At 40.9% G+C, this 18,199-nt stretch overlaps 1 protein-coding gene across 6 annotated transcripts in view; it reads right to left on the bottom strand.

Moving 5' to 3' along the window:
- Positions 1 to 17,504, bottom strand: part of LOC122549185 (cancer-associated gene 1 protein homolog) — a 129,802-nt gene extending 112,298 nt beyond the window's left edge. For 5 of the 6 annotated variants that reach the window (XM_087985831.1, XM_087985832.1, XM_087985834.1 and 2 more), the window contains exons 1-4: positions 16,862 to 17,504; positions 16,302 to 16,384; positions 10,652 to 10,854; positions 6,016 to 6,151 (exon numbers count right to left, since the gene is read on the bottom strand). In XM_087985831.1, the coding sequence (XP_087841957.1) occupies positions 6,016 to 6,151; positions 10,652 to 10,854; positions 16,302 to 16,384; positions 16,862 to 16,932 (493 nt within the window). In that variant the 5' untranslated portion in view covers positions 16,933 to 17,504. Of the gene's footprint in view, positions 1 to 6,015; positions 6,152 to 10,651; positions 10,855 to 16,301; positions 16,385 to 16,861 lie in introns of those variants that run through there. The other variant, XM_087985835.1, reaches the window with a different exon arrangement.
- Between the last annotated feature and the right edge of the window lie 695 nt (positions 17,505 to 18,199).

The following is an 18,199-nucleotide window of genomic DNA, read 5'->3' as shown; positions in this document are numbered from 1 at the left end:
TGGGTGAACAACAAAATTCTAATGATAAAGAGGAAGCAATTGATATAGTGATTGTAGTGAGGTCGGCCAACTGGACATAATAAGAGTTTCCCGAGTAAGGCTGTTAATCTGGACAATCAGGGAGGCTTGGTTGACATATAAAAAAGGTTAGAGTGTCAGAGATACTGACACTCTGGTACCAAACTCTGAATGAAGCAATACTACAGTCAAGGATTATTCATATGTAAATAAAGGGTGACCTGATGATGGGATACTGGCCTCTGCGGAGTTATTTCAGCGGAGATGAGAGTAAACCATGGTCCTGAAGAAATTTGCTCACAACGGTTGTCTTTGAGTTGGGGGTAAGCATTTCTCACATCATGCCTTTGTTTGGCAAGTTTGACTCATTGGAACTTGCCATCTAGGACTAGGCCCAATGTGTGGAAAGAATGCATTTTAAAAAAAAAAGATGCAGCTCATGAATAATATTGAGCAGTCAGCTGTGCAATACAAGTGCTAGTCAGGTGCTGGTAACCTGTGCCAAGAGTATAATTCAAGTAATTTGCAGTGAACCATCTTGGGCGAATTTAAACAAGTCATAGGTGACCACTGCTTTACGCACAGCTGAACTTATGCACACATGGCTTCAGACAGTTGCATGAATGGAGCAGAATGAAAAATGCAGAGTTGTTCCTGAAATAGATATTGGCCTCATTAAACTTCTCGTGAGTTTCTCCTAGGCTTCCATAACCCATTTCATTCCGATCCCTATAAGATTTTCTCTTTTTGGCTGTCCTGATGAGAGTAAGACAAAGGTTTGACAATATTTCTTTATCCACAAAGAGGTATGTGATGCAAGACATATTTTATGTCTAATAATTTCACCATTATGTAAAGCACATTAATACAATCACTTTGCACGTGCAGATTTCTGCACTTTGGAATTAATAACAACTAGGAGACCGAGAGCGGTAGTACAGGATTGCATTTTGAACTGAAGGCTTGACCAGCAGTGTGCCACAAGAATCAGTGCTGGGTCCACTGCTTTGTCACTTATATAATTTGGATTTGAATATGGGAGGTATGGTTAGCAAGTTTGCAGATGACACCAAAATAGGTGGTATAATGGATAGAGAAGATTAACTCTCTATACAACAGGAACTTAAATATATGGGGCCAGTGGGCTGAGGAGTGCTAAATAGAGTTTTAGATAAATGCGAGGTGCTGCATTTTGGAAGGCAAACCAAGGCTCGACTAGTTTGCCTACAGTTAATGCAGAGCCCATGGGGAGTGTTGGCAAACAATGAAACATAAGGGTGCTGGGGCATAGCTCCTTTGAAAGGAGAGTCCTAGGGAGGTAGGGTGGTGAAGGCAGGATTTGGCATGTTTGCCTTCGTCGGTCAGTGCATCGAGTGTAGAATCAAGGAGATGTCCAGCACAGAAACAGACTCTTCGGTCCAACTCGTCCATGCCGACCAGATAGCCTCAATAAATCTAGTCCCATTTGCCAGCATTTGGCCCATATCCCTCTAAACCCTTCCTATTCATGTTTCCATCCAGAAGCCTTTTAAACGTAATTGTACCAGCCTCTACCATTTCCTCTGGCAACTCTGTCCATACAGCCATCACCCACTGCATTTAAAGTTGCTCTTTAAGATCACTTTTAAATCTTTCCCTTCTTACCTTAAACCTACGCCCTCTAGTTTCGGACTTCCCTAGGGAAAAGACCTTGTCTATTTAACCTATCCATGCCCTTCATGAGTTTATAAACCACTATAGGTCATCCTTCAACCTCCGAAGCTCCAGGTAAAATAGCCCAAGCCTGTTCAGCCTCTGCCTATAGCTCAAACCCTCCAACCTTGGCAACCTTTGTAAACCTTTCTGAACCCTTTCAAGTTTCACAACATCCTTCCTATATTAGGGAGACCGGAATTACACACTATTCCAAAAGTGGCCTAACCACTGTTCAATATGGCCTCAAATGACCTCCCAACTCCTATACTCAATGCACTGACCAATAAAGGCAAGTATATCAAACTCCTTCTTCACTATCCTATCTAGATGACTCCACTTTCAAGGAGCTATGAGACTGCACTCCAAGGTTGCTGTTCAGCAGGACTCCCCAGGATCTTATAAGTCCTGCCCTGACTTGCTTTTTCACAATGCAGCACTTCACATTTATAGGGATTGGGACATCATGCTGTGGTTAGAAAGGACATGGGTGAGGCCTCTTCTGGAATGCTGTCTGCTGTTCTGGTTGCCATGTTAGAGGGAGAATATTTCAAAACTGGAGAGGGTTCAGAAAAGATTTACCAGGATGTTCCCAGGCATGGAGGGTTTGTGTTATAAAAATAAGCTGGGACTTTCCTTGACTGGAGTGAAGGAGGTTGAGGGGTGATCTTACTGAACTTTATAAAATTATAAGTGGCATAGATAAGGTGAATGACAATACTCTTTTCCCAGGATGGTGGAATTCAAAACTAGAGGGCATACTTTTAAGGTGAGAGGAGAAAGATTTTAAAAAGACATGACAGACAACTTTTTTAAAAATAAAAATGGTTCATGTGTGGAATGAACTGCCAGAGGAACTAGTGGCTGCAAATACAGTTACAACATTTAAAAGTTGGATTAGGAATAGGAAAGGTTTGGAGGGATCTGGGCCAAACACAGGCAAGTGTGATTATTTTATTTTGGGACATGATCAACACAGACTAGCTCTGGACTGAAGGGTCTGTTTCCATGCCCTGACAGTTACAGTAAAGAGAGAACAGTAGAAGAAAGTAAGAAGACAGTGATTCACCTTGTCATATGGCAACAGAATCTTCCACACAGTACCTTTGCCAAGTTACCAATATTCATGAGTTGGGAAACATGAAACATCAAAACAGGAATAGGCCTACCAACCTTTTGAGCCCACGCTGCCATTCAACATGATTGCGATGATCCTCTATTGCAACACATTACTCTCACTCTCTTCACATACCCTCTGACACCTTTAGCTTCTAAAAAGTCTAATACTTTCTTAAATATATTTAATGACTTGACCTCCCGAGTTTTCTGTGGTACAAAATTCCACAGGTTCACACTTTCAGAAGAACTGTCTCCTCATCTCAGTACAAAATGGCTTATTACAAATCCGGAGGGTCTCTGTCCAAGGAAAATCATCCCTGTGTCTAGCCTATCCAGTCCTGTCAGAATTTCAATGAGATCCCTCTCAACTCATTTAAATGCAGGTCTAGTCAACCAGCCTCTCCACACAGGACAAACCTGCTATCACAGGAATCTCGCTGGTGACCCTTCACTGCACTCCCTCCATAGCAAATATATTATTTCCTTAAAGAAATTAAAATTGTGCACAGCACTTGAGGTGTAGTCCTACCATTGCTTTGTACAGCCGCAGTAAAACGTCCTTACTTTGTATCCTCTTGTAATGAAGGCCAATACAGCATTTACAATCTTAACTGCTTATTGTACCTGCATGCTTGCTTTCAATATCAAGGACAGCCAAGTCCCTTTATGCATAACATTTCGCAACCTATCACCATTTAAATAATACTGCCATTTTTTTTTCTACGAAGGAGACAAACTCACATTTATTCTCATTCTGCTGTATCTACCATTCATTCAACTTGTCTAAATTGCCTTGAAGTCTCTTTGCATCAACCTCAATCACAACTAGTTTTGTAGCAGCAAACAAGAGCCCAACCACTGATTCCTGCAGTACCTGACTTGTCACTGCTTTCCACTTTGAAAGCAACCAATCTATCCCTACTGTGTTTCCTAGCTGCTAATCAGTTAGTGGCAGTATATTACCACCAATTCCACATGCTTGGATTTTGCACAATAACCTCTTGTGGAACTTGTCATCCAAAGCATTCTGAAATCCAAATATAATTCATCCTCTGGTTCTTCCTGATCTGTTTTTATTAGTGACATCCACAAAAAAGAAAACTCCAATATGTTTTGTCAAAGACTACTTCCCTTTTAAAAATCCATGCTGTGTGTAATCCCACAGGTATTTTTTAAGTGTCCTGATATAACATACTTTACAATAGGCTCCGTTTTCCTGACTACAGATAGTAGGCTAAAATCGGTCTACAAGTCATGGGTAGTGAGTTTTGCGAAGATTTGTAGCTCAGGTTCCTTCCAGGTTTCTTCACTGAGCTGGAAGGTTCGTTTTTAGACATTTCGTCACCATACTAGGTAACATCATCAGTGAGCCTCCGGATGAAGCACTGGTGGCATGGCCTGCTTTCTATTTAGGTTTCCTTGGTTGGTGACGTCATTTCCGGTGGTGACGTCTTTTCCTGCAGAGACATCACTTCTTGTTCTTTTTCTCAGGGTGTGGTAAATGGGATCCAAGTCTGTTGACAGAGTTTCGGTTGGAATGCCATGCTTCTAGGAATTCTCGTGTGTTAGTCTCTGTTTGGCTTGTCCTAGGATGGAGGTATTGTCCCAGTCGAAGTGGTGTCCTTCCCCATCTGTATGTAAGGATACTAGTGAGAGTGGGTCATGTCTTTTTGTGGCTAGTTGATGTTCATGTATCCTAGTAGCTAGTTTCCTGCCTGTTTGTCCAATGTAGTGTTTGATACAGTTGTTGCAAGGTATTTTGTAAATGATATTAGTTTTGCTTGCTGTCAGTATAGAGTCTTTCAAGTTCATGAGCTCTGTTTTAGTGTGTTGGTGGGTTTGTGGCCACAAGGTCTGTGCAGTCTGGTAGTCATTTCCGAGATGTCTTTGCTGTAGGGGAGTGGCTAGGGTTTCTAGACATGTTGTCTGCGTGTTGTCCAGAACACGTCCAGAAACCCTAGCCACTCTCACCTACATCAAAAACATCTCGGAAATGACTACCAGACTGCTCAGACCTCTTGGTATCATGGTAGCCCACAAACCCACCAACACACTAAAATAGCAGCTAATAAACTTGAAAGACCCTATACAGACAACAAGCAAAACAAATGTAATTTACAAAATACCTTGCAAGAACTGTAATGAACACTACACTGGACAAACAGGCAGGAAACTAGCCACCAGGATACATGAACATCAACTAGCCACAAAAAGACATGACCCATTCTCACTAGTACCCTTACATACAGATGAGAAAGGACACCACTTTGACTGAGGCAACACATCCATCCTAGGACAAGCCAAACAGAGACACACGAGTTTCTAGAAGCATGGCATTCCAATCAGAACACTATCAACAAACACATGGACTTGGATCCCATTTACCACCAGAGAAAAAAAACAGGAAATGACATCACCACAGGAAATGACATGACCAACTCAAGGAAACCTAAACACATAAATAGAAAACGGGCCATACCGCCAGTGCTTCATCTGGAGGTTCACCGTTGATGCTCCCTAGTATGGTGACGAAACGTCTGAAAGTGAACCTTCTAGCTCAGCAATCAAACTTACATCCAGAACAAGTCATGGTCCTCTCTCTTCCCATATTTTTTTTTAAAAAATAGCGCACCTACATTTTCAACTCTTCAATGTGCCAAGATTGACCCAGAATCTACAGAAGATGACAACCAACTCATTACCTCAAGAAGTTCTTCTCCTGGGACATAGATTATTAGGCCCAGGGGGTTCACGAGCTGTCAGTTCCATTGATTTCGCCAGGGAGTTTTAACAAAAATACCAATTTTCTTCCATTCTTCCCTCCCTATAGACTCTTGCTGAAGTAACATTTTCTGGAAAGTGAATGCTGGTGGGCAACTTGGCAATAATCAACATCACCACTGAACCTGATCATTTGCTTTACATGTACTTTGTTCAGGATCTGATCAACAGTAGGAAGCCCCAGGCAATATTTTCCATCTTACCTCCTAATGCAGGGACCAGTATTCCCTCAACTCTACAAGGTGGTGACTACTTAACACTCTAGGGATCAAATCTGAGGGCTGTGTAGTTTACATGGCTCAATTCCATGCCACACTTTAGGTCAGCATTGTAGGGATTCTACATTTATTGAAAAACTAAGGTGTGCATTCATGCAATGAGAATCTGGATGCTAAGAAAACTTACCACAGGAAAAGGTCTCAGAAAGAGATGATAAATCCAGATTTTGCGAAAATTCTTCCAAAGCATCCAAACAGAGAAGACTACTACCACATTCTGCTTTCCTCTTTTCGTCTGGGTAGCTATTACTATTCATTTCATCCTGGTTTGAAACCCAAACAGAAGGTAGTATGTGCACCAGTATTGCAAATCATAGATTAAGTACAAGGACAGCCAGTAATCAACAAACATTCCTACACACTTCACTGACAAAGAAATTTTGCTTCATATTATTTTATTCACTAAAGTTGGAATAAACAATATTGTGAAAAGACCTGTCAGAAAGCATACCATGATATTGATAGTTTTGTTAAACATGCATGAAATTACTTACCTCGCTAAACATCCGGTACATTTAAATTAGCATTTGTATGTTGCTTAGATACCCACAAGGACATTTAATATTTTTACAATAGTTTTGTTAATTGAAAAGAATTTTAGCTGTTAACTGTGGTTATTTAGCAAATAACTCAAGCAAACCAATACATGGTCTTTGTTGAATTCCCAGCCTACGCTAAACTGATTTCAGACCTACAGTAGAATTGGTGTAATAGCTGACCTCAAAGTGCTATGGATTAGAAGGTCGTAAACCAGCATTGTTGACAAATATTTTATTGATCAACACTAACCAAGGGCATACACAGAAAGGGTCATCATCCAAAAGGTTCAGTGGCTGTCTGGTAGGAATCAGAAGACCTAACCACCTGGAAATTAAGACATGCCTATCTCTGGGCCAGTAAGCACCCAATGCATTGTCTGTGCATGAATGAAGAAGCTCAAGATTTCCATTCTTGGCCCCAAACACAATAGTCACATTATAACATGTCGAGCAAAAAGCAGCTCAAAATCTGAAGTCTATTCACACTACAGTGCTGATAACTGTTGGGGAGGTGAACGGTCAAATCAATTTCAAGCATGGGTGAAGAATGCATTATGATGTCTTTACACTATAAGGCAGCTGTGAACCTTTAGCCAGAAATTGTGCATGGTTTCAGCTTGTCACATTGGGATCTTCGCAATCCAATCACCACTGAAGAATATGTGCTGCATAGACCAAATTCAATTCCAATACCCTCGGGAGGAAGAGGGAAGGAAACAAACAAGCAAACATTAAGCAAATCATGTAGCAGAGGTTTCTAACTTCTTGAATTTGTGTCAACTGAATCTTTGTTGACATGGAATAAATTGGCCTCATTCCTCTGCAATAAAATGAAATGCTTCCACGCCTAAAGTCCACAAAATCTTTAAAATGATTTGCACTTGAACTACATAGTCAGAAAATTCATTCCAGATCCAATGTTATTCTACATGTACATTTAGGCACTAAAATAGCTGTACATCTCAGTATTAAATAAATCACCATAGCACATACTGAATCTGAAAATTATTAATTTTCACTATGATATACTGCTAGCCACTATATATTGGAAAGAAAATGGGTTAATCAGAATGCGATGAATGACAGTAAATAATGTCAGAATCACAAGCCAGAAATGTCCTCAAAGTTTCTGTGAACTAATTTAATTCCCTTTTAATTCTAGTGTTTCAATTTTGTCATGATATTTTTAATATATATAGATGACAAAACACGCTAGAATTAAAAGGGGACAGTTTGAGTTTATGTAAATTCCTAGTTCACAGAAACTTTGAGGATATTTCTGGCATATGGTCCTGACGTTATTTACTGTCATTCATCACATTATGATTCATCCATTTCAAACCACTGAGTTTTGAATGCTATCACCCAATTTAATCCCTGGGACTTTCATGGACTGAAACAAATTTTAAAAAAGGGACCACAACACGGACTTAAAATAACTTAGCAACCACTTGATCACGTAGATTTTGCCAGTTTCATGAAAGCAACATGGAATATACAAAAGTCAGTCTGGTCTGAAAGTAGTGTTTTATCCAAAGATAAGTAAGCCAATCAATCTTTTCCAGGGAGGCATGAACAGACACTACATCGATTGATATCTCTGAGAACATCCAAACTTCGGAAATGAAAATATCAACTGCAACTATCAAGTTCGGAGGCAATGAACTCAAGATATTGAAATGTATAACTAATCTTGTACTTCAAGATGTTTTGGCAGAGGAGATGAAATTAAGGGTGCTGTGCTGAACACAGGCAGTGAACCCTCTCTGCCTCTCAAACAAAAACATAACCAGCACAAGTACAGATTAAAATTAAACATCAGCACACCAAGAACTGCAATATTTCTTCCTAATGGTCTAGAAACCAACAAAACAACAGTGGTCTCAGATCATTTTCCTTTTTGTATTGTGCGCATGCGTGTGCGTTACTGCCCGAACATCATATGCTTGATGCTGTATCTTTACTAGTTTTCTTACTTAATGCAAGACAACCTTTTGATTGTCTTCTTGCTGCTATGTTAGAAATTATTTTAATTGACATAAATTATAGCTTCATGCTAAAAAGGGCTATAATCTTTGTTGTGGCCAGCCAGAGATGTTGAAAAGAAAGGAGCTGATTCACCCATTCTCACCTGGTCATAACAAAAAATAAGCAGCACTGGTTTATGGTTTAAAAAGAAAAGGTTAGTTCATTACATAACTACTGCATAAGTTACATAATTTAAAAAAAATACAGCAAACGCCCGATTTACAACGATCTGACATATGAACACCCACACTTACAAATGAGATCTCATAAAAGGAGGCATGACTAATAATTTTTAAAATCCAATATGTAAATGTTTGCTCATATTTATAGACAGCTATTTTATATTGTATTATTTTATGGTCTTCAAGATGATCAGTCAGTCAATCACTGAACTCAAAACATTAATTTTGCTTTCTTCCCACAGATACAGCCAGACCTGCTGATTTTTGCCAGCAGTTTTCATTTTTGTAGAAGTATTATAATATCACAGAAAATATGGCCTCCGTGTTGGCTTCTATTAAGGACCTATCAGATCACAGAGAAATGGCCAACAGGTTCATGAACTTGAACTGGATTACATATTTTCCAAAAGGAAAACTTCATTACACTCTCCTTAAAAACAGACGAGGGATAATCATTTTTTTAAAAAAACAATACTTTAAAGACGTAATGCAAAGGAAGTAGGGCTGAATTATCAATGCGGTCAGGACACAATGCATGTGGTCGTTTGAAAATCATAATCCCCAGAATTAGTTCTTTGATTTTGGCGACTTGATGTCTGCAATTTTGAAAGTAAGGCTGTACAAAGTGGACACTGAATTGGACTGATAATTAATTGGACTGGCAATTAATTTAATTAACAGCCCATTAGTTCCTTTAGAAGCCTGCTAATGGGCTGGGAAGGTTGGGACAGTAGCAACTGTCCAGCTTGCTGTAAAATAGGTTTATTTGAAAGTTTAGAATCCTCTTTGTGCCTTCATGTGTCCTATACTGGATTATTGCTTTTTACTATAGCATTTCCTATTCATGTTCTACCACAGACCTTGATGCTGATAGCTCTTTCAGGAACTGCCTGCTGTCTTCAGCAAGGTAGCAATAGTCCCCAATAGCTGAGTGTCTCTCTTTGCTGCTGGTGCCAGGCCATCAGCATCCCTAATTATGTCAAGCTCACATACCCATTAGGATACCTACAGCTAAGATGCATTTGGACGTTGGGTTCCAGAACCATATGAAAGTCCAGCCAGTGATATCAATGTGTCTTACTCAAGGAACTGTGCAATAAAATCCATACACCATTTGCAATGCAGATGGATCTTCAAATTTTTGGACCATGTCTGGAAACAGGAGATTGAAGGAGGGAAACTGGGACTTATCTAGAGTGGTAAAGATTCTGGCAATCTGGCACCTTATTGGCTGTTGGTGGGCTTTCTACCAAGATCAGGACAAGGAGATCCCAGAAATAAAGAGCTGCTGACCAATCAGAGGTCAACAGACCCAGAACTCTACAGTGTGACTACAGTCTTAGCTTCTGCTGGTATAACATTCCCACCCCCACTCCCCCCCCCAACTCCACCCTCCCACCACGATTGCTAGGATGTAGGATCATATTGAAAAGAAAAGTGTTTAGATGAGGCCTCTTAAGATGCAGTCAATGAGTCATAGAGATGTACAGCTCTGAAACAGACCCTTCGGTCCAACCCGTCCATGCCGACCAGATATCCCAACCCAATCTAGTCCCACCTGCCAGCACAGTCATAGAGATGTAAAGCATGGAAACAGACCCTCTGGTCCAACTTGTCCATGCCGATCAGATATCCTAAATTAATCTAGTCCCATTTGTCAGCACTTGCCCCATATCCCTCTAAATCCTTCCTATTCGCTTACCCATCCACATGTCTCTTAAATGTTGCAATTGTACCAGCCTCCACCACTTCTTCTGGCAGCTTATTCCATACACTCACCAATCTCCGTATGAAAAGGTTGCCTCTTAAGTCCCATTTAAATCTTAAGAACTTGTCTATCCTTCAGCCTCTGATGCTCCTGGAAAATTTGTTTGGATGCTTTCTGCCCATAATGTTTACACATTTGCATTCATGAATCCAGTCAACCTGACCTGTGGAAAATAACTAATGAATATTACATATCAGTTGTGGCTCCTTCATTTAGATTACCTCCATCTGAGGTAACTTTTCTCACCTGTGATAAATCTGACGATCCACTGACAATTTCAGTTACAAATGAAAGCTCATCTTTTGTGTTGCTCATTGAACTGGTATCCAATGGTGAAATGCTGTCAAACTGATACTGGCTGTGACCAGCTTCTTTTATTTCTAAGTTATCCATATTACGATTCCAGTTGTGAACTTTTTCATCACTCATTCCCAACTGCAGGAAAATTTCTAGAAAAGTATAATACACACAATAGGTCAGTTTGCGCATAGTATTTTCCTTCAAAATATATTTTAAATACAGATGTGCCTAACAATACATACAAAATAATCTTGCTTACAAAGTGATTTGATGCTCCCTTAAAATTTCCAGTCTAAACCTTCCTGAAAATCTACATTGTATACATAATCTATAGTCCTTATTACATCTTTTCCTAAATTATCATTCATTCCTATGAGTGCCACATTAATTGCGTCCTCTCTCTTACGCATGGGTTCATTTAAAATGCCATGGCCTTGATTTTCCAGTCAAGTTGCATCAGTTTCTGGCTATTACGTAAATGGACTTTGGCAGGAATACTTTCAGGAACTACAAATTCCCAAATCTCCTCCATCACATTGAATTTCATAAGAGAAGTAGTTGTGACATACATGTTTTAGGTAAAATGGACGAACAGTTGAATTAGAATGCTGTGTAAATTATGGATTGAGGCGACCTATTGTACTTTATGTCAAGCTGCCATAGCAACACCAATTGGGATTTTCATGCCTTCCAGCATTGTTATGGCTGGAATAGAGGGTTATTTCAATTGTAAAAGGGACAAAGAACTGAAGGCACTGATTTTGTGGCTGTAACGATGGTGCAACTGGCAGCATTTAAAACTCTGAAACTGACAGCAGGTTCAGGCATTCCTGTATGCATGGTTAAAGCAGAAGTTGCTGTCAGTTTGATTTTCTGCTCCAGTATATACAGATGTTTTGATAGGATAGACCGAGAACTATCAGTGAATGGAACCAGAACCAAGTGGCATAAATATAAAATTCTTCTTGCATTTTCTGCTCACAGGCAGGTTCTTTGTAATTATTCACTGAGCCAGAGCTAAGATGCCTTGGTTTCATTTTAACTATGGACAGACCAATGGCATGGGCCTTGATTGAACTTCAACTGAATAGGAATCAAACTCCAGGCTGTAGCTGTTAACCTGTTCCTTACATTAGCCATTGAGCCAACTGGCCCCCACCAAATTTAAGACAGTCAATGATAAATTTGATCGGTAATTCAGCAGAAAGATTTTTTTTAAAACAAATGTGTTTGGAGTGTAAAACCTGCCACCACAAGGAAGGCTTGAGACACCCAGAACAGACACATCTAAGAGGAATCTAGATAAACATGAAGCAGAAAACAAGGGAATAATGATGGTGGGACTAGTTAAAGGAAGATGGGAGGACCCTATGTGAAACCTAAACATCAGCATGGACTGATTTCAGTAAATTGCAAAATTCAGTAAATTGTAAATTGCAAGTTACTGTGCTGTAATTACTATCGAAAGCTATATAGTGTGATGGGGGAGCTTATTTGAACTAGGGAATAAACAGAATAGATGCAATTTACTCTGCATCTGGTCTGTGCCATTTCTAATCTGGGAATGCTTGACACTGCTGAGTATTTAAAAATGCAAAAATATTCTATCACTGAAACAAATAACGTTTTAGCTTACACTGAGCAATGATCAATTTTACTTTGTTAATAAATACTGGCACACCTAGTGACATACTAACTGAACTCAATGCATTCACTTTGATCCATTTTAAGGTTGCTGCACATAGCTCTATTGCTGACATTCAAATTCCTACTTGTGTTGTGCACTGCACCCTGCTGTTCAATTATCAGTATACAGTTGGGAACTTTACTAAAGGCTGAGATCAAGTATCAGGTTAAGTTAAATAACAATCAAGCAAAGCACTTCACTGCTGTAAGATAAGATATAGGAGCACAATGAGCCATTCGGCCCATTGAGTCTGCTCTGTGCCTGAGTAAATTTTTTGCAGTGTGTGCCTGAACATATCAAGATATTGCATGCAGTGTTCCTATCATGCTTCTGCATTACACATTCGTAAACATAGTAAAATTTACTGAAATACATCAAGTTATGTTACTTATGCTTAAAAGACTGACTGATATAAAAGTTTAATCTATCCAAAGCTTCCTCTAGCTGATGGAATCCAAGAGAATAAATCTTCAAGGTATGTACATATATTAGTTAGAAAAACTGAAGAGTAACCAAGCAATTCTAACAGCTCAAAAATGCATTTTTTAAATTTAGTATTTTCTCAAATGCAGAAATTCCAGAAATTTAAAATAAGGCTTTAAATACAGTTAGATGAAAAATTATACATTCACAATAATATGATAAATCATACTTATTAACAGTTATCTTGTGCATGTATAAGTAGCTTCATTAATAATCTCAGCTTCTATTAACTGTAGTTGAAACTGTATATTTTGACCTTGAGCTCTTTTGACCTATTATCTCCAGTGGCAGATGGCAGTGTTAAAGTATATAAAAATCCCTGCCATGACTCAAGAAGATTTTGCATTATCTTTCATCATTATTTTCTTTGTTCCAAACAAATTTAAAAGACATTGGGCACTCTTCCTCCCCCATCTTTTCTTTTATATTTGCAATGACTTCAAATTTCTGAAGGCTTCTTCTGATTTCCCACTGCAACAACTATGTCAAGATGGTTATACAACCACTATCTACCACAAATCCTTCCTCCCTTTCAAATAAATGCACCCTTATTAGGAGAAGGTAAAGCTGGGTTGGGGGGAGGGAAGCCGAGGGGAAGGAGAGAATTGGATAAAGTCAGTGCTGACAATTCCCGAAATTAGTACTCTCACTCCGGAGATTCAGTGTATAGTAGCAGTTGGTGTTCTGACAAAAGTGAGGCATGCTGGTTCCACAAGGGGTTGCATGAAGTCTCACCAGTGGGGTTTATGCCTGACAAATTTACTTTGGATCACTCCATAAGCAAATGAGCCTCAGATTTTCCTCTGAGCTGTAACCACTCTTTTGCTATAACTTTATGAGCAGCAGAAATCCAATTTGCATAAACCTTTTCGTCAGATTGCCAGTGGAATTCTAATGGCATATGTGGTGCTCCAGGGAATCACTGGAACATTATTGCTGTGATCTGAAGACAGTACAATTGGCGTGAAACCGTTAGGGAGAAATAGCAAATGAGAGAAAATAAGAGTTCATAATGGGACAGCTCATGATTTTATAAACCTCTATAAGGTCACCCCTCAGCCTCTGACACTCCAGGGAAAACAGCCCAAGCCTATTCATCCTCTCCCTATAGCTCAAATCCCCCAACCCTGGCAATATCCTTGTAAATCTTTTCTGAACCGTTTCAATTTTCACAACATTTTTCCGATAGGAGGGAGACCAGAATTATAATGGACCCAGCACCGATCCTTGTGGCACTCCACTGCTTACATGCCTCCACTCTGAAAAGCAACCCTCCACCACCACCCTTCTACCTTTGAGCCAGTTCTGTATTCAAATAGCTAGTTGTCCATGTATTCTATGAGATTCCACCTCCAAATGGACCCCACCACCAGGGATATATTTCCCTCCCCTCCCCTATCAGCGTTCCGAAAAGACCACTCCCTCCGTGACTCCCTCATCAGGTTGATACCCCCCACCAATCCAACCTCCACTCCCGGCACCTTCCCCTGCAACCGCAAGAAATGCAAAACTTGCGCCCACACCTCCCCCCTTACTTCCCTCCAAGGCCCCAAGGGATCCTTCCATATCCACCACAAATTCACCTGCACCTCCACACACATCTCATTTATTGCATCCGCTGCACCCGATGTGGCCTCCTCTATATTGGGGAGACAGGCCGCCTACTTGCAGAACGTTTCAGAGAACACCTCTGGGACACCCGGACCAACCAACCCAACCACCCCGTGGCTCAACACTTCAACTCCCCTCCCACTCCACCAAGGACATGAAAGTCTTTGGACTCCTCCATCGCCAGACCATAGCAACACGACAGTTGGAGGAAGAGCGCCTCACCTTCTGCCTAGGAACCCTCCAACCACAAGGGATGAACTCAGATTTCTCCAGTTTCCTCATTTCCCCTCCCCCCACCTTGTCTCAATCAAATCCTTCGAACTCAGCACCGCCTTCCTAACCTGCAATCTTCTTCCTGACCTCTCCGCCCCCACCCCCATCCCCACTCCCACTCTGGCCTATCACCCTCACCTTGACCTCCTTCCACCTATCGCATTTCCAACACCCCTCCCCCAAGTCCCTCCTCCCTAACTTTTATCTTAGCCTGCTGGACACACTTTTCTCATTCCTGAAGAAGGGCTCATGCCCGAAATGTCAATTCTCCTGCTCCTTGGATGCTGCCTGACCTGTGCTTTTCCAGCAACACATTTTCAGCTCTGATCTCCAGCATCTGCAGTCCTCACTTTCTCCTCCTTCTTTGAGATCTAACCTTGCTAACCAGTGTCTCATGGAGAACCTTGTCGAACATCTTATTGAAGTCCATATCGATCACGTCCACTGCTCTGCCCTCATCAACCCTCTATCACTTTTTCAAAAAACTCAATCAAGTTTGTGAGACATGATCTCCCATGCACAAAGCCATGCTGACTATCCCTAATCAGTCTTTGCCTCTCCAAATACATGTAAATCCTGACCCTCAGGATTCCCTCCAACAACCTGCTCACCACCGACGCCGGGCTGACCAGTCTCTAGTTTCATGGCTTATCCTTACCACCTTGCGTAAATAGTGGCATCACATTAGCCAACCTCCAGTCTTCCAGCACCTCAACTGTGACTGTCGTTAATACAAATATCTCAACAGGGGCCCAACGATCACTTCCTTAGCTTCCCACAGAGTTCTAGCGTACACCTAATCAGGTCCTGGGGATTTATCCACTTTTATGCATTTCAAGACATCCAGCATCTTCTCTTCCTCCTCCTCTGTAATATGGATATTTTTCAAAATGTTGCCATCTATTTCCCCACATTCTATATCTTCCATGTCCTTTTCCATGCAAAATACTCATTTAGTATCTCCCCCGTCTCATACCACCTTTCTGAAATACTGGCATCACTTTAACCAAGTTCCATGTTCCTGGATGTATTGAAGTAAATGCAGTTTTTTAAGCGTAGCACTGTTTCCACACTGTAGAAAATCTAATCTAATCTAAAAATCTACAATAGTGAGTACAGTGCGTTCTTTCTTGACTATGTTTTATTGAGATTTAAATTTTAAGAATATAAGCCATAGGTATCAAGTTAGCCTGGAGCAGTGTTTTATTTTAAGAGCAATATTCTTAACCCCAGTCCAACACGGGCATCTCCACATCATAACAATATCACAGCAGGAAAACTGGAAACTAAGGATGGTTTCCAGAAAGAGTACAAGTCACCACCAGGCCATTTTCATGCTGATTTTAACAGCTGGCTCTCAATATTTTGGTATCAGTTATGCTATCACTGTTTTGGTCTCATTCTGTCCATGGCATGTACTGTCAACGAAAAGAATGAGTAAAAGATTTGCTCAAACACCACTGACATGGAGATTTGTTTTACAAGCAAACTGCAAAGCAAGGTAAGTTACTCCTGGTCTATTGAATCATGAGAAAGACTTACCCTCGGCAAAGCCAATATACATCTCACGTGACTTTTGTTCTGCAATATTATTGGTGGTCTCTCCACTCAGCATTTCATTGGCACTAAGGAGAAAAGGTCATTTTCAAAAACAGTTGCACAGGCAAGTTGACAAGGGTCATGGGATTTTTTTTTCAAAGTTTTATGAAATCAAGCAAGTAAAGAAGGTATAAACTGCCATTTAATAGTGGTGGTTTTATTCAAACCAGTATTAAATTTCAAAACACATTTAAAGGCAGATTTTCAGCATCACATTGTCCTCTCAACCAGGAATTGTGCATCTTCACCCACCGTCTGCTTCCAATTCAGCCTGACTTTTGCAATGTGGAAGGAAGCCACATTGTCAGAGGTGGGGTGTGAGATCTCAAAAAAGGCGGGCCAACCGAGCCACTCAGGAGGACTGTCCAGGATCTCACAGCACGCACAGTCGGAGTACACTTAGCGAAGCAAAGAGGCGCATCCAATCGCACTGCAGCGGGGAGGGGAAGAGTATCGTTTTTTGCTCTCATTTGCCCCGCCCGTTTCAAATGGAAAATGCTCACCATTTGCGATTAACCTTGATGTTGCCGCATTCAGTCGAACAGAGGGAGGAGGACCAAGTATTTTTGTCCATCTGCACAATTCATGCACCTCTAGCAACGGCTGATCAATGTACAACTGCGATCATCCCCCGCCCTGCGCGCGGCACGCGGCTCAGACCCAGCGACGTCACCTAACGTCTGTGACGCCACAATGGAGGCATCCTCGTTACACTGTCGGTATTCCGTGATGTCACCTAATTGGCAACATTGTGCGTGGAGAGCGCGGGTTGGGTTGGTTACCTATGTTTCCAGAACCTCACCTGTATTATCTAAACGTTATTTACAACATAACGCATACCATTGTCCGAAACAAGCTTTTCTTTGGTAGGAAACGTAACCCAAATAAAAAGGATCTCTATAGTCTATCCAAAAAGTGACCTGTTAGAAAATTGAAAACGAACAACTTCCCTCTGCAACGAGAGTGTGGTGCTGAAAACGCACAGTAGGTCAGGCAGCATCCGAGGAGTAAGAGAATCGACAGTCCTTCATCATTCCTGACCACACTCTCGACTCTGATTTCCAGCATCTGCAGCCCTCACTTTCGCCTAGTTGATTTTTCCCTCTGTGTACCTGACCCAGCCGCTCAGGAATTCAGATTTTAAACTTTTTCACCCCGTAGTTAATAAAGTCAACCAATCGTTTTAGCAAGTTAAGCAGACGTGAAGTTTTTATTTCGAGTCGAGTTGTAGGATTTACAAGTGGAAGATCTAAAATATTGGTCGGGTTTGAAATGAGAATAAAGAAAATGGAATATATAAAACAACTGCGCGTGCTGGCAGTCTGAAAACAAACAAAAACAAATGCTGGAGAAATTTGACCTTGTTTCGAACGAAGTTTCTCCAGCATTTTCTATTTTTGTTTGAAGTGGAAATGTTACCAGATTTAAAACTAGGCGCTGTTTCTTATACAGTACCAATTACGAAATTAGTTTCGTTTATTCGTTTTCCTCTGTCAATTCACACTGAATCAAGAAATGTTTTATGTTAGAAAGAAGAAATGCTTCTTTCAAAAATTCCGATTATTGCTGATCGGGATGGAAAAGGACAGCTGGTCATGTTCAGGGGTTAAACTCCTGTCGTCACGATCAGGTGGGTGGCGGTCTGCGTTTCGAAATCGCGTTTGTTTGCGGGTTAGTGATGTGGTGTAGTTTGGAGCGGGGCAGCTGCCATAGCCATGGCCGCCTCGTGCTCTGATAGTTCCCTGTTGAGGGGCTCGAGCTGCTCCATGGACGGTTCCCCGCTCCCCGGGCAGTTTGATGATGCGGACATTGAGCACAGGTAACCAGTAAGCGGCTGCCGG

Source organism: Chiloscyllium plagiosum, unplaced genomic scaffold, assembly GCF_037043375.1.
Source record: "Chiloscyllium plagiosum isolate Xiang-an unplaced genomic scaffold, Cpla_swu_hap1 HiC_scaffold_4, whole genome shotgun sequence".
NCBI classification, from domain to species: domain Eukaryota; kingdom Metazoa; phylum Chordata; class Chondrichthyes; order Orectolobiformes; family Hemiscylliidae; genus Chiloscyllium; species Chiloscyllium plagiosum.
This window is presented reverse-complemented; position numbering and strand designations above follow the sequence as displayed.